Source organism: Piliocolobus tephrosceles, chromosome 1 (assembly GCF_002776525.5).
Source record: "Piliocolobus tephrosceles isolate RC106 chromosome 1, ASM277652v3, whole genome shotgun sequence".
Taxonomy (NCBI): domain Eukaryota; kingdom Metazoa; phylum Chordata; class Mammalia; order Primates; family Cercopithecidae; genus Piliocolobus; species Piliocolobus tephrosceles.
The window spans coordinates 88,382,525-88,405,488 of NC_045434.1; the positions used below are offsets into that span (position 1 = coordinate 88,382,525).

Consider the following 22,964-nt stretch of genomic DNA (forward strand, 5'->3'; position numbering starts at 1 on the left):
GCGCTCCTATAGTCCCAGCTACTGAGGAGGCTGAGGCAGGAGAATTGCTTGAACCTGGGAGGTGGAGGTTGCAGTGAGCTGAGATTGTGCTACCTCACTCCAGCCAGGCAACAGAGCGAGACTCCATCTCAAAAAAAAGAAAAAAGAAAAAAAAAAAGTTAAGGACATATACTCTCACGCATAAACTAGGGCTCATAATTATTTGCCACCAAAGCTGTATTTGTCAGTGTTCTTGCCAAGTTTAGCATCACTCCAGTCATAGTTCCCTCAGAAACCTTGTTTGATAAGCACACCACCTTTTTCTAAGTTCTTTTCTTTTCTTTTTTGTTTTTTTCTAAGTATTTTTAAACTTGCATACAATCAGTTATTGTAATTCTCTGTGTATACAGACATATTTTATTGTGCTTTGCTTTATTGTGCTTTGCAGATATTACCTTTTTTTTTAAGGAACAGAGTTTTGCTCTGTTGTCTAAGCTGTAATACAGTGGTATGATCACAGCTAACTGTAACCTCAATCTCCTAGGCTCCAGTCATCCTCCTGCCTTGGCCTCCCAAAGCGCTGGGATTATAGGCATGAGCCACTGCACCCAGCTAGATATTGCATTTTTTACAAATTGAAGGTTTGTGGCAACTCTACATTCAGCAAGTCTATTGGTACCATTTTCCCAAAAGCATGTGCTCACATTGTGTCCTTTTACCACATTTTGGTAATTCTCACAATATTTCAAACTTTCTCATCATTATTGTATCTGTTATGCTCATCTGTGATCAATGATCTTTGATGTTACTTTATAATTTTGGGGGTGAGCTACAAACCACACCTATATAAGATAGCAGACTTAACCCACAAATGTTGTGTGTTTCCTGACTGATCCACGGACTGGCCACACTGCTGTCTGTCTCTTCAGGCCTCCCTATCCCCTAAGACACAATGATACTGAAATTATGCCACATAATAACCCTATAATAGCTCCTAAGTGTTCAAGTAAAAAGAAAAGTTGCATATCTCTCACTTTAAGTCAAAAGCTAGATGTGATTAAGCTTAGTGGGAAAGGCATGTTGAAAGCCAAGACAGGCCAGAACCTAGCCTAGGCCTCTTGTAGCGAACAGTCAGCCATGCTGTGACTGTAAAGGAAAAGTGCTTGAAGGAAATTAAAAATGCTACTCTCCTGAACACACAAATGACAAGAAAGTGAAACAGCCTTATTGTTGATACAGAGAAAATCTGATTGGTCTAGATAAAAGAGTAAGCCAACTAAGCATGCCCTTATGCCAAAACCTAATCCAGAACAAGACCTTAACTCTCTTCTATTGTAAGAAGGTTGAGAGAGGCGAGGAAGCTGCAGAAGAAAAGTTTGAAGGCAGCAGATGTTGGTTCATGAGGTTTAAAATCGCCTCACCCCACCCCGCCCCACCTTGCCCTGCCCTGCCCTGCCCTACCCGGCCCTTCCCCTGTTTCTTCCTTCTTTCTCTCTTTCTTTCTTCCTTGTTTTTTAGAGACAGGTTTTCACTCTGTTGCCCAGGTTGGAATGCAGTGGTATGATCATAGCTCACTGTAACCTCAAATTCCTGGGTTCAAGGAATCCTTCCGCCTCACCCTCCCAAGTAGCTGAGACTACAAGTGAGTGCCACCATACCTGGCTAATTTTTATTTTTATTTTTATTTTTTGTAGAGATAGAGGTCTTGTGATGTTGCTCAGGATGGTGTCAAACTCCCAGGCTCAAGCAATCCTCCCACCTCAGCCTCCAAAGCTGGAATTACAGGCATGAACCACCGTGCTCAGCCAATATCCTTTCTTTCTTTCTTTAAATTCTAATTATTATTTATTTATTTATTTATCTTTTTACCACTTCTGTAGAGGAAGAAAGAAGGATGCCTCGCATCTACACCAACAGACACTGGGCCTTTATTGGCCACAGCTTCTTTCAGGACATCTTCTCTGCCATAAGGAAGTTCAGTGTACTTTGAACATGTGGCAGCACGATATTTTGAGTCATATTGACACTTCTGATCCTGCAAAAAGAAGTATAAATCAGATAAAGAAGTATACTTCAGCTCCTTTGTAAATCACCAGTATCCTAAGCCTGGATTTTAAATATGTCTTCTTTCCTTTCTTTAACTTTTTCATGTGTCTAAGGCTCCTTCCTTTGCAAATCTTCCAAATCCTGACAGTCCCGGGTTTCGGCAATAATGGAGGAAATACAGAACTATTCTGTTCTTTCAAATTGTGAACATCCTCATACAGGCAAAACTTGCCAGGACAAGGTCCCCTCAGACTCTGAGGTGGACTGTAGGGAAATATTACATAGAGATAAAAACCTCTACATGAGAGCTTTAAAATCTTTTTGAGGCCTGCAAGATGATCTGCAGTTAAAATGATGGTATATAAAGACCATATGATATAGGAAACACAGTGTATTTCAAGTGGGAAAAGGAAAGTTACAAATTCATGTTTGTCATATATACAACTATGTTTTGTATTTATTTATACTATTATTTTTTTGAGACAGGCTCTCCCTCCATTGTCCAGGCTGAAGTGCAGTGGCGCAATCATGACTCACTGCAGTCTCCATTTCCTGGGCCAAGTGATTCTCCCACCTCAGCTTCCTAAGTAACTGGAACTGCTACTCAGGCGTGCACCACCATGCCTGACTATTTTTTTTTCTTTTTAGTAGAGGTGAGGTCTCCCTATGTCGCACAGGCTGGTCTCAAACTCTTGAGCTCAAGCAACCCTCCCACCTCGACCTCCCAAAGTGCTGAGATTACAGGCATGAGCCACCACACCTGGCCAACTATGTTTTTTAAGTGCTTAACAGGAAAATAACTTGAAAGAAATAAACCAAAATAATAGTGGTTAAGGTAGAAGGTTTTTGAGTGATATTTTTATATTTTTAAAATCTTCTGTAACATGGACACAATCCTTAGGCTATCGTTATATCAAAATGTATAATGAATTTGCGAGGAAGAGGAGGGTATTATTTAGCTTCTCAGTGGGTGGAAGAATGATACGGTTAATGATCTGAGAATAAGGTTGAGCATGGGAGGCTGCAGAAGAAAAAGTTTACAGAGAAGTAATTTTAAGGATAGTTTGCTTAAAATCTGTTTTGTTTAATTTTGAGACGGAGTCTTGCTCCATTGCCAAGGCTGGAGTACAGTGGCATGATTTTGGCTCACTGCACCTCCGCCTCCTGAGTTCAAGTGATTCTCCTGCCTCAGCCTCCCAAGTAGCTGGGACCACAGGCATGCGCCACCATGCCCGGCTAATTTTTGTATTTTCGGTAGAGACAATGTTTTACCATGTTGGCCAGGCTGGTCTCAAACTCCTGACCTCAGGTGATAAACCCACATTGGCCTCCCAAAGTGCTGAGATTACAGGCGTGAGCCACTACATCCAGTCACTAAAATCTGTTTTTAAGCATGAGTGCTACTTGCTTATTTGTACTACTGATATATTAAGAAGAGTACTTCATCAGAAAGAGAACTCTTGAGAATTTAAGAATTCCTGTACAGGGTTCTCTCTCATACACAATACTGCTTCTCAAGCAATTGGCATGGTGGCAAGCCTAGTGCAGTCAGTCAGCGGATAACATGAGATCATGGGGCAGTACAAAAAGTTTGCTTGTGACACACCGTGGCTTTGTAGGGATAGGAAGCGTCTGAGTCGATGCCGTTGTTATCAATGATGTACTGGAAAGCCGTTGTCATGAAGCCACCATTGCAGCCTTTGTTTCCATATTTTTCAGTTGAGCAATCCACCAGGTTCTGGGCACTGAGAGACACCAGCTTTCCTGTTTTCAGCTTCAGCTGTGCTTCCAGGGCCCCCACAGCACTGAAAGCCCAGCAAGCACCACAAGAACCCTAAAACGGATACAAGGTCACAAACGCAAATCACAGAAAATCATTCGGAATGACTTCCATAACCCAAACTGGACAACACTCAACTACATCAGCTCTGTCCCGAGTTCCCAGAAAGAGCTCCGCCACTACAGTTTCCTTCTGTCTTTAACAATGGCAATGAAGACTAAATACTTGATGGTTACCTAGGCAAGGTCCAACCTTGATAGAGATTTGCGGTCAACCAAGCTCAGAGCATAATGACCATATTCAAATATACTAAGAAACAATACTCACCGAGCATGTACCAAATTGCACCTATTTTCACCTGTAAGTAAGGGAGATGGTTGCCTACAGTAATAAGATTTTGAGAGAAGCCAGGATGATTTCCTTGACCTAAAATACCCTTTCTCCCGTCAAATGATGCCTGAAACATAAGAAATTTAATCCTAGGTTGGCATTTTTCAAATCTTTGTTATCTTCAGAATTTTTTTGATCAAAAAATATTTTACAAGGAGGCATAAACAAACAAAAAAAGGCAAAGCTGATTTAGTTTTAAAAGGGGCAGAGTGTCCAGAGCCCCATCATAATTGTTCTCTTTCTCTCTCCTCCCCTCCTCTCACTTTGCTCTCCACCCAAAGAAAGGAAATTGACATTGCTTTTGATTGAAACAAAATTGTTCATTAAAATGCAAGCACCCAGAGAAAGGAGTTCATTAATTTACTCAGAGTTAACATCTAAATATGTGGTTTATTGGGTCTTCTAAAGCTGTTATTTTAGAGAACCTCGAGTAAGAAATCCAAAACTAGTTGAAAGAAAAATATGTAGGTGGAAAAGAATAAGAGATTAGCAGTACCATTTACTTCTTTTTTTGTTTTGTTTTGAGACAGGGTTTCCCTCTGTCACTCAGACTGAAGTGCAGTGGTGCGATCATGGCTCACTGTAGCCTCAACCTCCCAGGTTCAGGCAATCCTCCCATCTCAGCCCCTCAAGTAGCTGGGACTACAGAGTGCACCATGCCTGACTAATTTTTATTTTTATTTTTTGTAGAGACAGGGCCTCACTATATTGCCTAGGTTGGTTTCTAACTCCTGGTCTCAAGCGATCCTCCTGCCTCTGCCTCCCAAAGCACTGGAATCACAGACATGAGCCACTGTGCCTGGTCATCATTTACTTCCTAATAAATTTTTTTTTCTTTTTTTTCTTTTGAGGCGGAGTCTTGCTCTGTCGCCCAGGCTGGAGTGCAGTGGCCGGATCTCAGCTCACTGCAAGCTCCGCCTCCCAGGTTTACGCCATTCTCCTGCCTCAGCCTCCCGAGTAGCTGGGACTACAGACGCCCGCCACCTCGCCCAGCTAGTTTTTGTATTTTTAGTAGAGACGGGGTTTCACCGTGTTAGCCAGGATGGTCTCGATCTCCTGACCTCGTGATCCGCCCATCTCGGCCTCCCAAAGTGCTGGGATTACAGGCTTGAGCCACCATGCCCGGCCTATAAATTTTTACTTTCTTCATTGATCACAAGCTGGGGTAGCTGCTCAGAATGCTCTGATTCCTCTCACTTACCCTGACCTCTATGGTGATACATGTGTTTTAGCTCTAACTAATTTAGGATTTTTGCAATTTTTTAAAACAAGCAAACTAAAGGAAAATACAACAGCATAGGAACAACAATTTTACAAGGCACATATTTCATTTTCTAACGATGCAAGACTATGAATTAACTTGAGTGGCACAATTTATAGATCACTCTAGCTCTAGTTCTTTCTTCTCCTTCAACTTTGAAATTCACAAGTGAAATGGAGAAACTTCCTGATCACCAGGGCTCTCTCACGCAACACTGCTTCTCAAGCAATTGGCTTATTGGAGAGTCTAGTGCAGTCAATGCGTAGCATGAGCAATGAAAGTCTGTGTTAAACACCTATTTGCTTAGTTCAGTGTTTGTCTAAGTAGGTGGTTCTATAATCACTTAGAAAAGCACTGTGGAGGCTGACCACGAGGGCTCATGACTATAATCCCAGCACTTTGGGAGGCGGAAGTGGGAAGATCACTTGAGCTCAGAAGCTTGAGACCAGCTTGGGCAACATGGCAAAACCCATCTCTACTAAAATACAAAGAAAAAAAAAAAAAACGGGTTGTGGTGGTATGTGCCTATAGTCACTATGTAGGCTGAGGTGGGAGGATCACTTGAGCCCAAGAGGCAGAGGTTGCAGTGAGCCTAGATCGCACCACTGCAGTCCAGCCTGGGCAAAGCAGAGGGAGACTCTGTCTCAAAAACAAAAAAACAAACAACAACAAAAAACAACGTTGTGGAGAATCCAGTTGTCCCTCAGTATCCACAAGGGATTGGTTCCAGGACCTCTGAGCATACCAAAAGTCAAGAATTTTCAAGTTCCTTATATAAATGACTGAGTATTTGCATATAATTTACACATCCTCCTATATGTGCTTTTTGTTTGTTTGTTTTTAAGACAGGATCTCACTCTATGGCCCAGGCTGGAGTGCAGTAGCAAGATCACAGCTCACTGCAACCTCTGCGTCCCAGGTTCAAGTGATTCCCCTGCCTCACCCTCCCGAGTAGCTGGCATTACAGGCGCCTGCCACCATGCTAGGGTAATTTTTGTATTTTCAGTAGAGACGGGACTTCACCATGTTGGCTAAGCTGGTCTTGAACTCCTGACCTCAAGTGATCTTCCTCCCTTGACCTGGAAAAGTGCTGGGATTGCAGGCATAAGCCACTACGCCCGGTCTTCCCATATACTTTACTAACTTTTTTTTTTTTGAGATGGAGTCTTACTTTGTAGCTCAGGCTGGAGTACAGTGATGCGATCTCAGCTCACTGCAACCTCTGCCTCCCAGGTTCAAGTGATTCTCCTGCCTCACCCTCCTGAGTAACTGGGATTACAGACGTGCCACCGGGCCCAGTTAATTTTTGTATTTTTAGTGGAGACGAGGGTTCATCACGTTGGCCAGGCTGGTCTCGAACTCCTGGCCTCAGGTGATCTGCCCACCTCAGCCTCCCAAAGTAATAGTATTATGGGCGTGAGCGCCTGGCCTATTTTTTTATCTTCACCTTTTTCTGGATATTTTTGATCCACGGTTGGTGGAATCTGCAGATATGGAACCTGTGGATATGGAGGGCCAACTGTATAAATAAAATATAATATGTGATCCTTGCCCTTAAGGAACTTATAATTTAGTTGGGAAGACAAGAATAATGAAAATAATTAGAACGTAACACGCGAGACTGTAAGATTCACTGTCAAATTCTGTAGCTAGACTAAGCATTTAAAGAGCTCTACCTAGGGTTCAGAGGCTTGGGATGGTAATACTCACTTGATATTTCACTTCAGTAACACACCCTTTCTCTCTCCAGTCCACAGAATCCGGCAATATCTGATTAGAGTTTGACTTATATGTGATATTTCTCTGCCACTGGCTGGGAACTCTCAGGGAACTCATCAAAGACATCACTTCTTCACTGGTCTACAAAGCAAATATACAGTCAGGCATCGTTTAATGACTGGAATATGTTCTGAGAAATGCGTCGTTAGGTGATTTTGTCATTGTGCAAACACCATAGTGTCTACTTACACAAACCTAGAGCATATCGGCTCCTACACACCTAGGCTGTATGGAAGGGCCCGTTGCTCCTAGACTACAAACCTGCACAGCATGGTACTGTACTGAAGGTTGTAGGCAATTGTAGAACAATATGAAGTACTTGTGTATCTAAATATATCTAAACATAGAAAAGGTATAGTGAAAGTACAGTATAAAAAGTAAAAATGGGGGCTGGGCACAGTGGCTCACACCTGCAATCCCAGCACTTTGGGAGGCCGAGCTGGGCAGATCACCTGAGGTCAGGAGTTCGAGACCAGCCTGGCCAACGTGGTGAAACCCCGTCTATACTAAAAATACAGAAATTAGCTGGGCGTGGTGATGCATGCCTGTAATCCCAGCTATTCAGGAGGCTGAGGCAGGAGAATCACTTGAGCCTGGGAGGCAGAGGTCACAGTGAGCCGAGATCGTGCCACTGCACTCCAGCCTGGGCAACGGGTGAGACTCTATCTCAAAAAAAATAAATAAATAAATAAAAATGGTACTTCTATATAGGTCATTTACTATGAAAGGCCTGGAGTTGCTCTGGGTGAGTCAGTGAGTGAGTGGAGAATGAATGTGAAGGCCCAGGCCATTACTGTAGACTTTATAAACACAGTGTATGTAGGCTACACTAAATTTGTTAAAAATTTTTTCTTTCTTCAGTAATAAATTAACCTTAGTTTAATGCAACTTTTTTACTTAATAAACTTTTAATTTTTTAAATGTTTTGTCTTTTATAGTAACACCTTAAAATACAAACACATTGTATAGCTGTATGAAAATATTTTCTTCTTTATTGCCTTCTTCTATAAGCTTTTTCTATTTTTAATTTTTTAAAAGTTTTTACTTTTAAAGTAAGTTGAATCCCTGAATAGACCAATAGCAGGCTCTGAAATTGAGGCAACAATTAATAGCCTACCAATCAAAAAAAGTCCAGGACCAGACAGATTCACAGCCAAATTCTACCAGAGGTTCAAGGAGGAGGTGGTACCATTCCTTCTGAGACTATTTCAATCAACAGAAAAAGAGGGAATCCTCCCTAACTCATTTTATGAGGCCAACATCATCCTGATACCAAAGCCTGGCAGAGACACAACAAAAACAGAGAATTTTAGACCAATATCCCTGATGAACATCGATGCAAAAGTCCTCAATAAAATACTGGCAAACCGAATCCAGCAGCACATCAAAAAGCTTATCCACCATGATCAAGTGGGCTTCATCCCTGGGATGCAAAGGCTGGTTCAACACACGCAAATCAATAAATGTAATCCAGCATATAAACAGAACCAAAGACAAAAACCACATGATTATCTCAATAGATGCAGAAAAGGCCTTTGACAAAATTCAACAGCCCTTCATGCTAAAAACTCTCAATAAATTCAGTATTGATGGAACATATCTCAAAATAATAAGAGCTATTTATGACAAACCCACAGCCAATATCATACTGAATGGGCAAAAACTGGAAGCATTCCCTTTGAAAACTGGCACAAGACAGGGATGCCCTCTCTCACTGCTCCTATTCAACATAGTGTTGGAAGATCTGGCTAGGGCAATCAGGCAAGAGAAAGAAATAAAGGGTATTCAGTTAGGAAAAGAAGAAGTCAAATTGTCCCTGTTTGTGGATGACATGATTGTATATTTAGAAAACCCCATTGTCTCAGCCCAAAATCTCCTTAAGCTGATGAGCAACTTCAGCAAAGTCTCAGGATACAAAATCAATGTGTAAAAATCACAAGCATTCTTATACACCAGTAACAGACAAACAGAGAGCCAAATCATGAATGAACTCCCATTCACAATAGCTTCAAAGAGAATAAAATACCTAGGAATCCAACTTACAAGGGATGTAAAGGACCTCTTCAAGGAGAACTACAAACCACTGCTCAGTGAAATAAAACAGGACACAAACAAATGGAAAAACATACTATGTTCATGGATAGGAAGAATCAATATTGTGAAAATGGCCATACTGCCTAAGGTAATTTATAGATTCAATTCCATCCCCATTAAGCTACCAATGACTGTCTTCACAGAATTGGAAAAAACTGCTTTAAAGTTCATATAGAACCAAAAAAGACCCCGCATTGCCAAGACAATCCTAAGCCAAAAGAACAAAGCTGGAGGCATCACACTACCTGACTTCAAACTATACTACAAGGCTACAGTAACCAAAACAGCATGGTACTGGTGCCAAAACGGAGACATAGACCAATGGAACAGAAAGAGCCCTCAGAAATAATACCACATATCTACAGTCATCTGATCTTTGACAAACCTGACAAAAACAAGAAATGGGGAAAGGATTCCCTATTTAATAAATGATGCTGGGAAAATTGGCTAGCCATAAGTAGAAAGCTGAAACTGGATCCTTTCCTTACTCCTTATACGAAAATTAATTCAAGATGGATTAGAGACTTAAATGTTAGACCTAAAACCATAAAAACCTCAGAAGAAAACCTAGGTAATACCATTCAGGACATAGGCGTGGGCAAGGACTTCATGTCTAAAACACCAAAAGCAATGGCAACAAAAGCCAAAATTAACAAATGGGATCCAATTAAACTAAAGAGCTTCTGCACAGCAAAAGAAACTACCATCAGAGTGAACAGGCAACCTACAGAATAGGAGAAAATTTTTGCAAACTACTCATCTGACAAAGGGCTAATATCCAGAACCTATAAAGAACTCAATCAAATTTACAAGAAAAAAACAACCCCATCAAAAAGTGGGCAAAGGATATGAACACACACTTCTCAAAAGAAGACATTCATACAGCCAACAGATACATGAAAAAATGCTCATCATCACTCGCCATCAGAGAAATGCAAATCAAAACCACAATGAGATACCATCTCACACCAGTTAGAGTGGCAATCATTAAAAAATCAGGAAACAACAGGTGCTAGAGAGGATGTGGAGAAATAGGAACACTTTTACACTGTTGGTGGGACCGTAAACTAGTTCAACCATTGCGAAAAACAGTGTGGCGATTCCTCAAGGATCTAGAACTAGAAATACCATTTGACCCAGCCATCCCATTACTGGGGATATACCCAAAGGATTATAAGTCATGCTGCTGTAAAGACACATGCACACATATGTTTATTGTGGCACTATTCACAATAGCAAAGACTTGGAATCAACCCAAATGTCCATCAGTGACAGACTGGATTAAGAAAACATGGCACATATACACCATGGAATACTATGCAGCCATAAAAAAGGATGAGTTTGTGTCCTTTGTAGGGACATGGATGCAGCTGGAAACCATCATTCTCAGCAAACCATCGCAAGAACAGAAAACCAAATACCGCATGTTCTCACTCATAGGTGGGAATTGAACAATGAGATCACTTGGACACAGGAAGGGGAACATCACACACCGGGTCCTATTGTGGGGAGGGGGGAGGGGGGAGGGATAGCATTAGGAGATATACCTAATATAAATGATGAGTTAATGGGTGCAGCACACCAACATGGCACGTGTATACATATGTAACAAACCTGCACGTTGTGCACATGTACCCTAGAACTTAAAGTATAATAAAAATTAAAAAAAAAGTTTTTACACTTTTTTGTTAAAAACTAAAATACACACACACACATACACACACTAGCCTAGGCCTATACAAGGTCAGGATCATCAGTATCACTGCATTCTGTCTCCACCTCTTGTCCCACTGGAAGGTCTTCAGGGGCGATAACACTCATGGAGCTGTCATCTCCTCTGATAACAATGTTTTCTACTGGATACCTCCTGAAGGACCTGCCTGAGGCTGTTTTACAGTTAACTTTTTAAAACTATAAGTAGGAGTACATTTTAAAATAACAATTAAAAGTATAGTATAGTAAATACATAAACCAGTAACATAGCCATTTATTATTATTAAACATTTTGTACTGTGCAAAATTTTATGTGCTATACTTTTACACCACTGGCAGAGCAGTAGGTTTGTTTACAGCAGTATCACCACAGACGAGTGAGTAGTGTATTGTGCTACATGGCTATGGTGGCTACAATATCACTAGCTAGGCAAGAGGAACTTTTCCGCTCCATTATAATCTTGAAGGACCACTAAGGTATATGTGGTCCATCAGTGGCCAAAATGTATATGACACATGACTATATATATATCTCTTTCACTTATATCCTTCTTTCTTTTCTTTTTTTTTTTTTTTGTTTTTTGAGATGGAGTTTCACTTTGGTTGTCCAGGCTGGAGTGCAATGGCGTGACCTCGGATCACTGCAACCTTTGCCTCCCGGGTTCAAGTGATTCTCCTGCCTCAGCCTCCCAAGTAGCTGAGATTACAGGCACGTGCCACCACATCCAGCTAATTTTGTATTTTTAGTAGAGATGGGGTTTCTCTATGTTGGTTAGACTGGTCTCAAACTCCCGACCTCAGGTCATCTGCCCATCTTAGCCTCACAAAGTGCTGGGCTTACAGTCGTGAGCCACCGCACCCAGTTAATTTTGTATTTTTAGTAGAGACGGGGTTTCTCCATGTTGGTCAGGGTGGTCTTGAACTCCTGACCTCGTGATCTGGCCACCTTGGCCTCCCAAAGTGCTGGATTACAGGCATGAGTCACTGTGCCCAGCCTATTCTTCATTCTAATATCCTAATAACTGTAACTGTGAATATATTTTAAAACTGACATGGAATTAAAAAACTGAGAAAAACCAGTAATAGTTGTGACCAACAGAGGTTCCATTAGGATCTGGTGGGGTGAATTATCTGGATTTGTTTAGTTTCACACTTCACACTAGCATCCCAGTTAGACACCCTCATGGGGAAGGAGGAAAAGAGAATGGTAAAAACTAGAAGTCACAGGGAGGCAGATTTTTGTTTCAAAGCAAGGCAGAATTTTATAAAAGGGCTGTCTAAAAAGTGGACTAAACGGGTTTCCCATGTGAGAAAGAATTACAAAGAAGATTCCTGCATTTAAGAAGGAGTTTAGTCTACCTAGGGTGTTCCTTTCTTCACTTTGGCAACAGCGGTAAAGTTTTGTAGGACAGAACAGAATCTGAAAACCAATAGAGGATTATTTGTGAGATTAAATACCCACATGCTCCCATTAAGAAAGCAGATGGATCATACTAAATTGTCAATCTAGACTTAAATAAGTATGGCAACTTTCTATAAAAGCCTTTCGATAGTCTTTAGGTAATACTTTCTAGAATTTATTTTAAAAAAGCAATGGTAGTCTGTGAGTTTAAAATTTCCTTTAAAGAAGTGATCTGTTAAAGAAAGAAAGCAGTCAAAGTAGAACTAAGTAAGGAATTTCTGTACAAGTTCTTACGTCCTTAAATTCTACTGTTTTCCAACTTTGTACTATACATTCCTTTGTTATTGTTGTTTACCTTCAAATTGCTTTTGGGGAGACAGAAAGGAAATGATGTTTACCCAGACATGAAAGTGGGATTCCTTGTAATGTACCTACCATGTCTCCCAGGTGGTTCATGCCCAGATCATAGGAGTGCATTCCCATTGAATGCTCCAGGTTATGAAGCATCACAAACTTTAGATTCTTTTCCCAGATGAGACGTCGTACTGCTTCTTCATTCTAAAACATAATGAAGAAGAACATAGTCATACTGCATCCTGGACAAATAAGTGTTTGATGATGAAAATGGCATTTTTTTTTGTTAGATGGAGTCTCACTCTGTCACCCAAACTGGAGTCCAGTGGCACAATCTCAGCTCACTTCAACCTCCGATTCCTAGCCTCAAGTGATTCTCCTGCCTCAACCTCCTGAGTATCTGGGATTACAGGCATGTGCCACCACGCCCAGCTAATTTTTGTATTTTTAGTAGAGACAGGGTTTGGTCATATTGGCCAGGCTGGTCTCAAACTCCTGACCTCAGGGGATCTGCCTGCCTTGGCCTCCCAAAGTACTGGGATTACAGGTGTGAGCCACTGCACCACCCGAAAATAGCATTTTTGAAGTATTCTACCAAATGTGGATCTAAGAGCATGCAAATACATAAATATATCCAATATAACTGCTAACTTCACATATTAATCTTAATTCTTGCTCTTAACTGCTTTGATGGTGATTAATATTATTTTATGATAAACATGAATTTCCTTCTCTTTTAAAAATTTACTATTATTATTATTATTTATTTATTTATTTTGACAGTCTTGCTCTGTCACTCAGGCTGGATGGAGTGCAGCGAAGTGGCATGATTACCGCTTACTGTAGCCTTGACCTCCTGGGACTCAGCAATCTTCACACCTCAGCCTCCTGCATAGCTGGGATCACTGGTGTGTACCACTGCAGCCAGTTTTTTTTTTCTTTTAAAGACAGGGTCTTGCTCTGTTGCCCAGGCTGGAGTGCAGTGGTATGATCACAGCTCACCGCAGCCTCAAATTCTTGGGCTCAAACTATCCTCCCATCTCAGCTGCCCAGGTGGCTAGGACAGCATGCATGCACCACCACAACCAGCATTTTATTTTATTTTATTTTATTTTATTATTTTATTGTAGAGACAGGCTGGTCTCAAACTCCTGGCCTTAAAGGATCATCCCCCCTTGGCCTCCCAAAGTGCTGGGATTACAGGTGTGAACCAGGCACCCAGCCATGATTTTCTCTTTCTTTTTCATGCTTTACAACTTCATTACATGTGTCTGGGTGTAGGTTTCTTTATTTACCTTCAGCTGTGTACTTTTGATTGGATGACTCAGGACCTTGTCTCCTATCTGGAAAATTCTCAATCAATGTCTCCACATATATTGCTTCTCCACCATTCCATCTAATTCTCTTCTTCAGAAACTCCTATCCGAAGTATTTTGGAGGCTCAAACTCTCTTTCATCTCTCTTACTTGCGTTTTCTTATATTTTTCTTTTTATTTCTAGGTGCTGCATTCAGGGTGAATCCCTCAGTAGTATCTTTCAGATACTATGCAACTCTTTCCAGTCTGGAAATCCTTCTGATTTTTATTGCAATGGCAATATTTTTTATTTCTAAGATTTCTAATTTATTTCTTGTCTATTAGTGTACATATTATTCCTTTATATATAGTCTTTTGAAAAGTTATTTTTGGTTCTATTATTTTAATTTTATTCACAGTGAATTTACAAGCTGACTGTCGATTTTCTTGTCCTTCAGGAGATTCATTTACATAGAATACAGTGATGTAGAAGGCAAGGTGGATGGTGCCTCCTAGAATAGCTGAAGCCAGACTTGCTGGGTAGCAAGTCTGGATGCAGGTTTCTCTCCCTTGGAGCAAGGTTTTACTGTTACCCCAGTAATTGACATAATGGGCATGCATGATGGGCTTACTTCCAAACCACAAGATGAGAAGCAATGGTATAAGGACAAACAAATCTAAGTACAAGAAAGGAAAAAAAAAAAAAGAAGAAGAAGTGCACTTTGAGATCAATTATAAAGGTAGGATACTAATCAAAAGTCAGGTTCATTCCTCCTGAGGGACTGGAATTATTAAACAGAGGGATAGCATTCATTTCATCAGATAATGGTGCTAATTACACATCTAACTCCAGTCAACCTTGAAATGAGGAACCTCTTCATAAAGGGTGTGGGTGAGGGTGAAATTCATCAGCACCAAGGAAACCATATGATCATTTCAATAGATGCAGGAAAAGCATTTAACAGAATTCAATACCCTTTCATGACAAACATCCTCAACAAATTACATATAGAAGGAATGTTCCTCAACACAAATAGGCCATATATGGCAAGACTACAGCTAACACCATACGCAACTGGGTGAAATTCTGCTAAGATCAGAAAAAGACAAGGGTACCCACTTTCACCATTTCTAGTCAATATAGTGCTGAAAATCCTAGCCAGAGCAATTAGGCAAGAAAAATAAATACAAGGCCTCCAAATAAGAGAAGGAAGAAGTAAAATTGCCTTTGTTTGTTGATGACATGATCATACAGAAAGTCTTGGCCAGGTGTGGTGGCTCATGCCTATACTTTGGGAGGTTGAGGTGAGAGGATTGTGTGAATCCAGGAGTTCAACACCAGCCTGGACAACATGGCAAGACCCCATCTCTACAAAAAACAAAAATAGAAATTAACCAGGTGTGGTGCCATGTGCTTATAGTCCCAGTTACTTGGAAGGCTGAGGGAAGAGAATCACTTGAGCTGGGAGTTTGAGGCTGCAGTAAGCTATGATCACACCACTTTACTCCAACCTGGGTGACAGAGCAAGATCTCATCTCAAAAAAAAAAAAAGGTTGGGCACGGTGGTTCATGCCTGTAATCCCAGCACTTTGGGAGGCCAAGGTAAGTGGATCATGAGGTCAGGAGTTCGAGACCAGCATGACTAACATGGTGAAACCCTGTCTCTACTAAAAATACAAAAAGTATCTGCGTGTGGTGGCATGTGCCAGTAATCCCAGCTACTCAGGAGGCTGAGGCAGGAGAATCGCTTGAACCCAGGAGGCAGAGCTTGCAGTGAGCCGAGACTGTACCACTGCACTCCAGCCTGGGCGACAGGGCAAGAATCCATCTCAAAAAAAAAAAAAAAAAAAACAGAAAAGAAAAAGAAAAAGAGAGAGAGAGAGAAAAGAAAGACTCCATCAAAAAACTATTAGAACTGATATATGAATTCAGTAAAGTTGTAGGACACAAAGTCAACATACAAAAGTCAGTAGTGTTTTTATACACTAACAACTATTTGAAAAATAAATTAGGAAAACAATTCTATTTACAATAGCATTTAAAACATACTTAGGAGTAAATTTAACCAAGGAGTTGAAATGTTATATGCTGAAAACTATAAAACATTGATGGAAGAAACTGAAGACAAAATAGGCCAGGCACAGTGGCTCACGCCTGTAATCCCAGCACTTTGGGAGGCTGAGGTCAGGATCACCTAAAGTTGGGAGTTTGAGACCAGCCTGAACGACATGGAAAAACCCCGACTCTACTAAAAATACAAAATTAGCCGGGCATGGTGGCACATGCCTGTAATCCCAGCTACTTGGGAGGCTGAGGCAGGAGAATTGCTTGAACCTGGGAGGCAGAGGTTGCGCAGAGCCGAGATCATGTCATTGCACTCCAGCCTGGGCAACAAGAGCAAAATTCTGTCTCAAAAAAAAAAAAAAAAAAAAAAAGAGAAAGAAAGAAATTTAAGATAAAATAAATAAATGGGAAGATATTCCATGCTCAAGAATTGGAAGAATTAATATTGCTAAAATGTTCATACTACTCAATGCAAACTAGAAATTCAGTGCAATTTCTATCAAAATTCTAATGTTATTCTTAACAGAGATAGGAAAAACAATCCTCAAATTCATGTGGAACTAAAAAAAGTCCTTGAATAGTCAAAGCAATCTTTAGCAGGAGGAACAAAGCTGAAGGCATTACAAAATGCCTGGTTTCAAAATATATTACAAAACGGTAGTAATTTAAATAGCATAGTACTGGCATAGAAACAGACACATTTACCAATGGAATAGGATATAGAGCCCAGAAATAACCTGCAATTTTATGGTCAATCGACTTCCAGCAAAGGTGCTAAGAACACACAATGGGGAAAGGATAGTCTGTTTAATAAATAGCATTGGGAAAGCTGGCTATACAAATGCAGAAAAATGAAATTGAACCCTTATGTCACCCCATATACAGTAATCAACTCAAAATGAATTAAAGCATAAACATAAGGCCTGAAACTACACAACTACTATAAGAAAATATAAGGGAAAACTCCACAACATTGGTCCAGGCAATGGTTTTTTGAATATGACCCCTAGAGAACAGGCAACAATAGCAAAAATAGACAAACAGGACTCCATCAAACTAAAAAGCTTTTGTACAATAAAGGAAACAATTAACAGAGTGAAAGGATAACTCATAGAATGGGAGAAAATATTTACAAATCATACATTTCATAAGGGGCTAATATCCCAAATATAGAAGGAACTCAAAGTAACCATCAAGAAAACAACCCTGTTTAAAAATGGGCAGAAGACCTGAATAGACATTTCTCAAAACAAGACACATACAAATGGCCAATAGACATATGAAAAAATGCTCAACATCACCAATCATCAGGAAAATGTAAAGTAAAACCACAATGAGATATCACCTCACATCTGTTAGAATGGCTATTATCAAAATGATGAAAGATATGTGTTGGTGAGGATGTGGAGAAAAGGGAACCCTCATACACTGCTAGTGGGATTGTAAAATTAGTACAGTCATTTTGGAAAACAGTATGGAGATTCCTCAAAAAACTAAAAACATAATTACCATATCATCCAGCAATCTCACTTCTGGGTATATGTCCCAAGGAAGCGCAATCAATATGTCAATGAGATAGCTGCACTTCCAGGTTCATTGTAGCATTATTCACAATAGTCACGATATGGAATCAACCTTATAAAGTGTCCATTAAAAGATGAATGGATAAAAAAGTGTGGTACATATTGTATTCCATGCATAATGGAATACCAATTAGCCTTAAAAAAAAAAAAAAAAAAGGAAATTTTGTCATTTTCAACAACATGGATGGGTCTAGAGGACGTTATGCTAAGTGAAATAAGCCAGGCACAGAAAGACAAATACTGCATAATCTCATTTACATGTGGACTCTAAAACAGTTGAACTCATAAAAATAGAGAGTAGAATGGTGGTTAGCAGAGGCTGGGAGGAGGGTAGACAGGGAAAGGGGAGATGTTAGGCAAAGAGTACAGAGTTTCATTTAGACAAGAAGAATACGTTCTCGCAATCTATTGCATAGCATGGTGGCTACCGATAATAGTAATAACGTATTTTATATGTCGAAATTACTGAAACGGTGGATTTTAAATGTTCTCATCACAAAGAAAGGATAAGTATATGAGGTGCTGAATATATTAATTAGCCTAATTTAATCATTCTGCAATGTATATTTGTATCATAACATCACGCTGTACTCCATAAATATACACAATTATTATTTAATTATAAATAAAAATAAAACTTAGAGTGTATAACCTACTAAGAGTGTCATTTTTATACAAAATAATATGTCAAATGAAGAAATATATGATGCTAGCTTACAAACAGAAATATTACATAGTTACAGGACTTAGTTATTTAAAGCAGTAGGGTTAAGGTCTTAACATCAGCAAGCGTGCTTTGAAATAAAAACAGAAGTACAAAATGGGAAGTGATAGTCAAGAAACAATATCTGGCCGCACTATGTGGGTAATAAGGCCTTTTCGCTCCTCAGCCATCCCAAATGTGGCCCTTCCTCAGGAGCTTGTGCTCATTTGCCCTTGGCCTGATAGCTTCACTCTATTATGTATTTTGCTTGCTCCCTGGCTTCCATCGATTCTCTGCTCAAATGGCATCCCTATCTGTGAGGCCTTTCCTAACCCTCCTGTCATATAGATAGACTTCTTACCACCACCACCACCCAGGGCCCTTCCTCCTCTCCATGCCTTCCGTTACTTTTTTTTTTTTTTTTTTTTTTTGAGACAGAGTCTTGCTCTGTCGCCCAGGCTGGAGTGCAGTGGCCGAATCTCAGCTCACTGCAAGCTCCGCCTCCCAGGTTTACACCATTCTCCTGCCTCAGCCTCCCGAGTAGCTGGGACTACAGGCGCCCGCCACCTCGCCCGGCTAGTTTTTTGTATTTTTTAGTAGAGACGGGGTTTCACCGTGTTAGCCAGGATGGTCTCGATCTCCTGACCTCGTGATCCACCCGTCTCGGCCTCCCAAAGTGCTGGGATTACAGGCTTGAGCCACCGCGCCTGGCCTGCCTTCCGTTACTTTTATCTACAACACTTATCACCATCTAGCATACTACATGTCTGCTTGTTTATTTTCTTATTTCCTGTCTCTCTCACTATAATAAAAGCTCCATAATAGGAATTTTGTTTTGATTCTTGCTGTATGGTACCAAGAATAGTATCTGGCAAGAAACAAGTACATAATGTTTATTTATTTATTTTTGAGATGGAGTCTCAGTCTGTCGCCCAGGCTGGAGTGCAATGGTGCAATCTCGGCTCACTGCAACCTCCGCCTCCCCGGGTCAAGCGATTCTCTTGCCTCAGCCTCTTGAGTAGCTGGGATTACAGGCACCTACCACCACATCCAGCTAATTTTTGTATTTTTAGTAGAGACGGGGTTTTGCCATGTTGGCTAGGCTGGTCTCGAACTCTTGACCTCAGGTGATCCGCTCACCTTGGCCTCCCAAAGGGCTGGGATTACAGGCACAAGCCACCACGCCCAGCCTAAATATTTACTGAAAACATTGCCTGTAAGAACGCAATTTTGAGAGGTAGAAAACAGTACTCCTTTAAAAGCATATCCCTCGAGTGGCAATCCAGTCTACCTTTTCCTTGTATTGTTTGCCATAGGTTTTCTTCCAGAGATGCCAGTGATGATCCAGGGTAGGATCTTTATGCAACTGCGCCACTGCAGAGGAGCACACCAAGAGCACACAAACCAGCCGTTTCATTCTGTGTAAGGAAAGGTAACATAGGAAGTGTTGCTATTAGCTGCATATGTTGTGACCATATTTTTTCATAAGAGAAAATAACAATGCAAAGTCTATCAAAGGGACAGACTATTTTTTTTATTATTATTATACTTTAAGTTCTAGGGTACATGTGCACAACGTGCAGGTTTGTTACATATGTATACTTGTGTCATGTTGGTGTGCTGCACCCATCAACTGGTCAGCACCCATCAACTCGTCATTTATATCAGGTATAACTCCCAATGCCATCCCTCCCCGCTCCCCCCTCCCCACAATAGGCCCCGGTGTGTGATGTTCCCCTTCCCGTGTCCAGGTGATCTCATTGTTCAATAGGGACAGACTATTATAAACAGAATTATACAGGAAAATTCCTGGGATATATAGTCACAGGGAATAGCTGCAGATTTATGCCTGAAATACTACTTCCAATGCTTAGTAGCACTTTAAAAAGTGATTTTCAGGAATTTCCCAATATCTGGTAAACCAAACACATCTGGGGGGGTTAGAAAACAGGGACTTTCCAGGATTTGCCACCAAATCTAATCAAAGGAAATCTCTTTCTCTCTCTCGCTCTCTCAAAAAAAAAAATCATCCTTAAGAGAGGCAAACCTCTGAAAAATCAGTTTATCTCCTGAATTTTTGAATACATGAGCTCTTCTTAACTGACTTATTTAAATATCCACAGTCTTTACAGATAGTTAAAAGACAACTCTCATTCACATCTTTAGGTAGGTTATTTTCCTTTTTATCTTTTTTTTCCCAATGATCAGACATCTGTTTCAAATGAGGCAATTAACTACTCTTTAAAATGCCACTTCTGTATTTAATTCAAGAGACTTCAACAGAAATTTAGCGACTAGCTCCCTCAAACTGGATTCTACTTTCTTTTCCGTTTCTTTTCAATTGAAAACATCTGGAATTTTAAACATGTAAACCTTTTAATTATATTCCAAAGAAAGCCACGTTTCAGCCTCAACTTAAGATGCTTAGATGCTCAAGCAGACATTAACTTTTTAAAAATAGAGAAGAAGCAAATTGAACGACACGACTTTCTAGTTTACTTCCTGAAACCAAAGATTGAAAACCTAGCAGGCAGAACAAGTTACAAACACAAATAGAGTGTTTGAAGACCAAATGGGAGAAAAAGAACAAACGGTACATACGTGATAGAACCAGCAGGTGCTCCCACAGTAAGAATCCTTGAATTGATGGGCTCTCTTCTAAGATTTCAAAGCAGCAGGGAGATTTCAGTTCAACTGACTTTAAAAGAAATTGGAACTTGTCACATGAGATATCCATAATGAGGAAGTGAACTTTCATTTCAGTTTCGTTTAAAATCTAGCTAGTACAGTCACCTCTAGTCGTCTCCCTATGGTCTTGGGGACAAAGTGGATCCAGTAAGCCATCAAGAAGAGCCCCTGTCTGAGCCCAGTCGCTCACGCCTATAATCCCAGCACTTTGGGAGGCTGAGGCGGGAGGATCACTTGAGGCCAGGAATTCAAGACCAACCTGGGCAATATAGCAAGATCCTGTTTCTGCAAAAAACAAATTTTTTTAATTAGCTGGGCATGGTGGTGTATGCTTGTAGTCCCAGCTGAGAGGAAGGGTGAGTTGGAAGAATTGCTTCAGTCTAGGAGGACAAGGCTGCAGTGAGCCATCATTATACCACTGTGTTTCAGCCTGGATGACAGATCAAGACCCTATCTCAAAAAAAAAATTAAATTAAATTTTAAAAACACCAACTTTTACATGGAAAACACTTAGTTATAAAGAGATTAAGATAAAGCTCCCAAAATCTCAGCTCCTTTTATGATTTCCTAGGAAAACCTGCCTTACTGCTTTTAACACAACTCATTCATGATCTGATATTGTCTGATTCTCACTCACCCATTCCTTCATTCATCAACTCAAAATGTCTTTATTAATATATACTATATGTATAGTTTAGTAATATGCATGTGTGTGTGTGTGTATGTGTTAGTATATTCATGGAAAAAAAGAATACACTCAAATATATCCAATTGAGAATGGTTATCTGGGTGGAGTGGGAGCAAGATGAACTGTCATCTTTTAAATTTGCATTTTCCTAATTACCAATGAGGTTGAGGATCTTTTCACACATTTATTGACCGTTTGAATTTTCTGTGAATTTTCTGTTCATCTTTTTTGCTCATTTTTCTATTGTATTGTTGCTTTTTCTTAGTGATTTGTGGGAGGTGTGTGTGTGTGTGTGTTTTCCAACATGGAGTTGTGCTTTGTCTCCCATGCTGGAGTGCACTGGCGTGATCTTGGCTCACTGCAACCTCCGCCTTCCAGGTTCAAGTGATTCTCTGCCTCAGCCTCCCAAGTAGCTAGGATTACAGGCGCCTGCCAGCACATCCAGCTAATTTTTGTATTTTTAATAGAGACGGGGTTTCACCATCTTGGCCAGACTGGTCTTGAACTCTTGACCTCATGATCCACCCACCCCGGCCTCCCAAAGTGCTGGGATTACAGGTGTGAGCCACCATGCCTGGCCAAGGTGTATGTGTTTTAAAAATATATCCTGGCTTCTAATCTTTGACAGTTATATACCCTTAACAACATCTTCCCTTAGTCTTCCATTTGTCTTTTATTTTATTTTTTCTTCCTTTGAATAAGCCTATGAAATTCCACTTGTCTTTTAGTCTTGTTTATAGTGAGTTTTTCTATATGAAATTTTTTTGTGTGTTGAGGTAGAACATTTTATTCAGCTTTTCTGTATAATCTATACTGTTTGTGTTTCGTATAAGAAAGTTTTCCTCATCCAAATGTAATAAAGATACACTCATTTTTATACTTTTAGAAAGCATTTTATTTATCTTTTCTATGGCTACTGCTTTTAGGTGTTTAATTCACCTGGAATTTAGTTTTGTGTATGGTATGAGGTAGGGAACTTATTTTCTTTGTTTTCCCATTTTGATTCTACCTCTATCATACACCAAATTCTCATACATAGATAGGTCAGTTTCTGAGCTCATGAAGCTGTTCTTTTTATCTATTGCTACTTCAGTATCACACAGTTTTAACTAAAACAGCTTTGTAGGCCAGGCGCGGTGGCTCA

The 22,964-nt window shown here is 40.2% G+C and overlaps 1 protein-coding gene across 1 annotated transcript in view; it reads right to left on the bottom strand.

Annotated features, from left to right (window-relative positions):
- The window catches only part of CTSS (cathepsin S), a 37,290-nt gene extending 15,990 nt beyond the window's left edge, over positions 1-21,300 (bottom strand). Inside the window, exons 1-6 of the mRNA XM_023213632.2 lie at positions 21,046-21,300; positions 19,736-19,862; positions 12,880-13,002; positions 7,167-7,316; positions 3,632-3,859; positions 1,849-2,014 (exon numbers count right to left, since the gene is read on the bottom strand). Coding sequence (XP_023069400.1) covers positions 1,849-2,014; positions 3,632-3,859; positions 7,167-7,316; positions 12,880-13,002; positions 19,736-19,861 — 793 coding nt within the window. The 5' untranslated portion in view covers position 19,862; positions 21,046-21,300. The remainder of the gene's footprint in view (positions 1-1,848; positions 2,015-3,631; positions 3,860-7,166; positions 7,317-12,879; positions 13,003-19,735; positions 19,863-21,045) is intronic.
- Between the last annotated feature and the right edge of the window lie 1,664 nt (positions 21,301-22,964).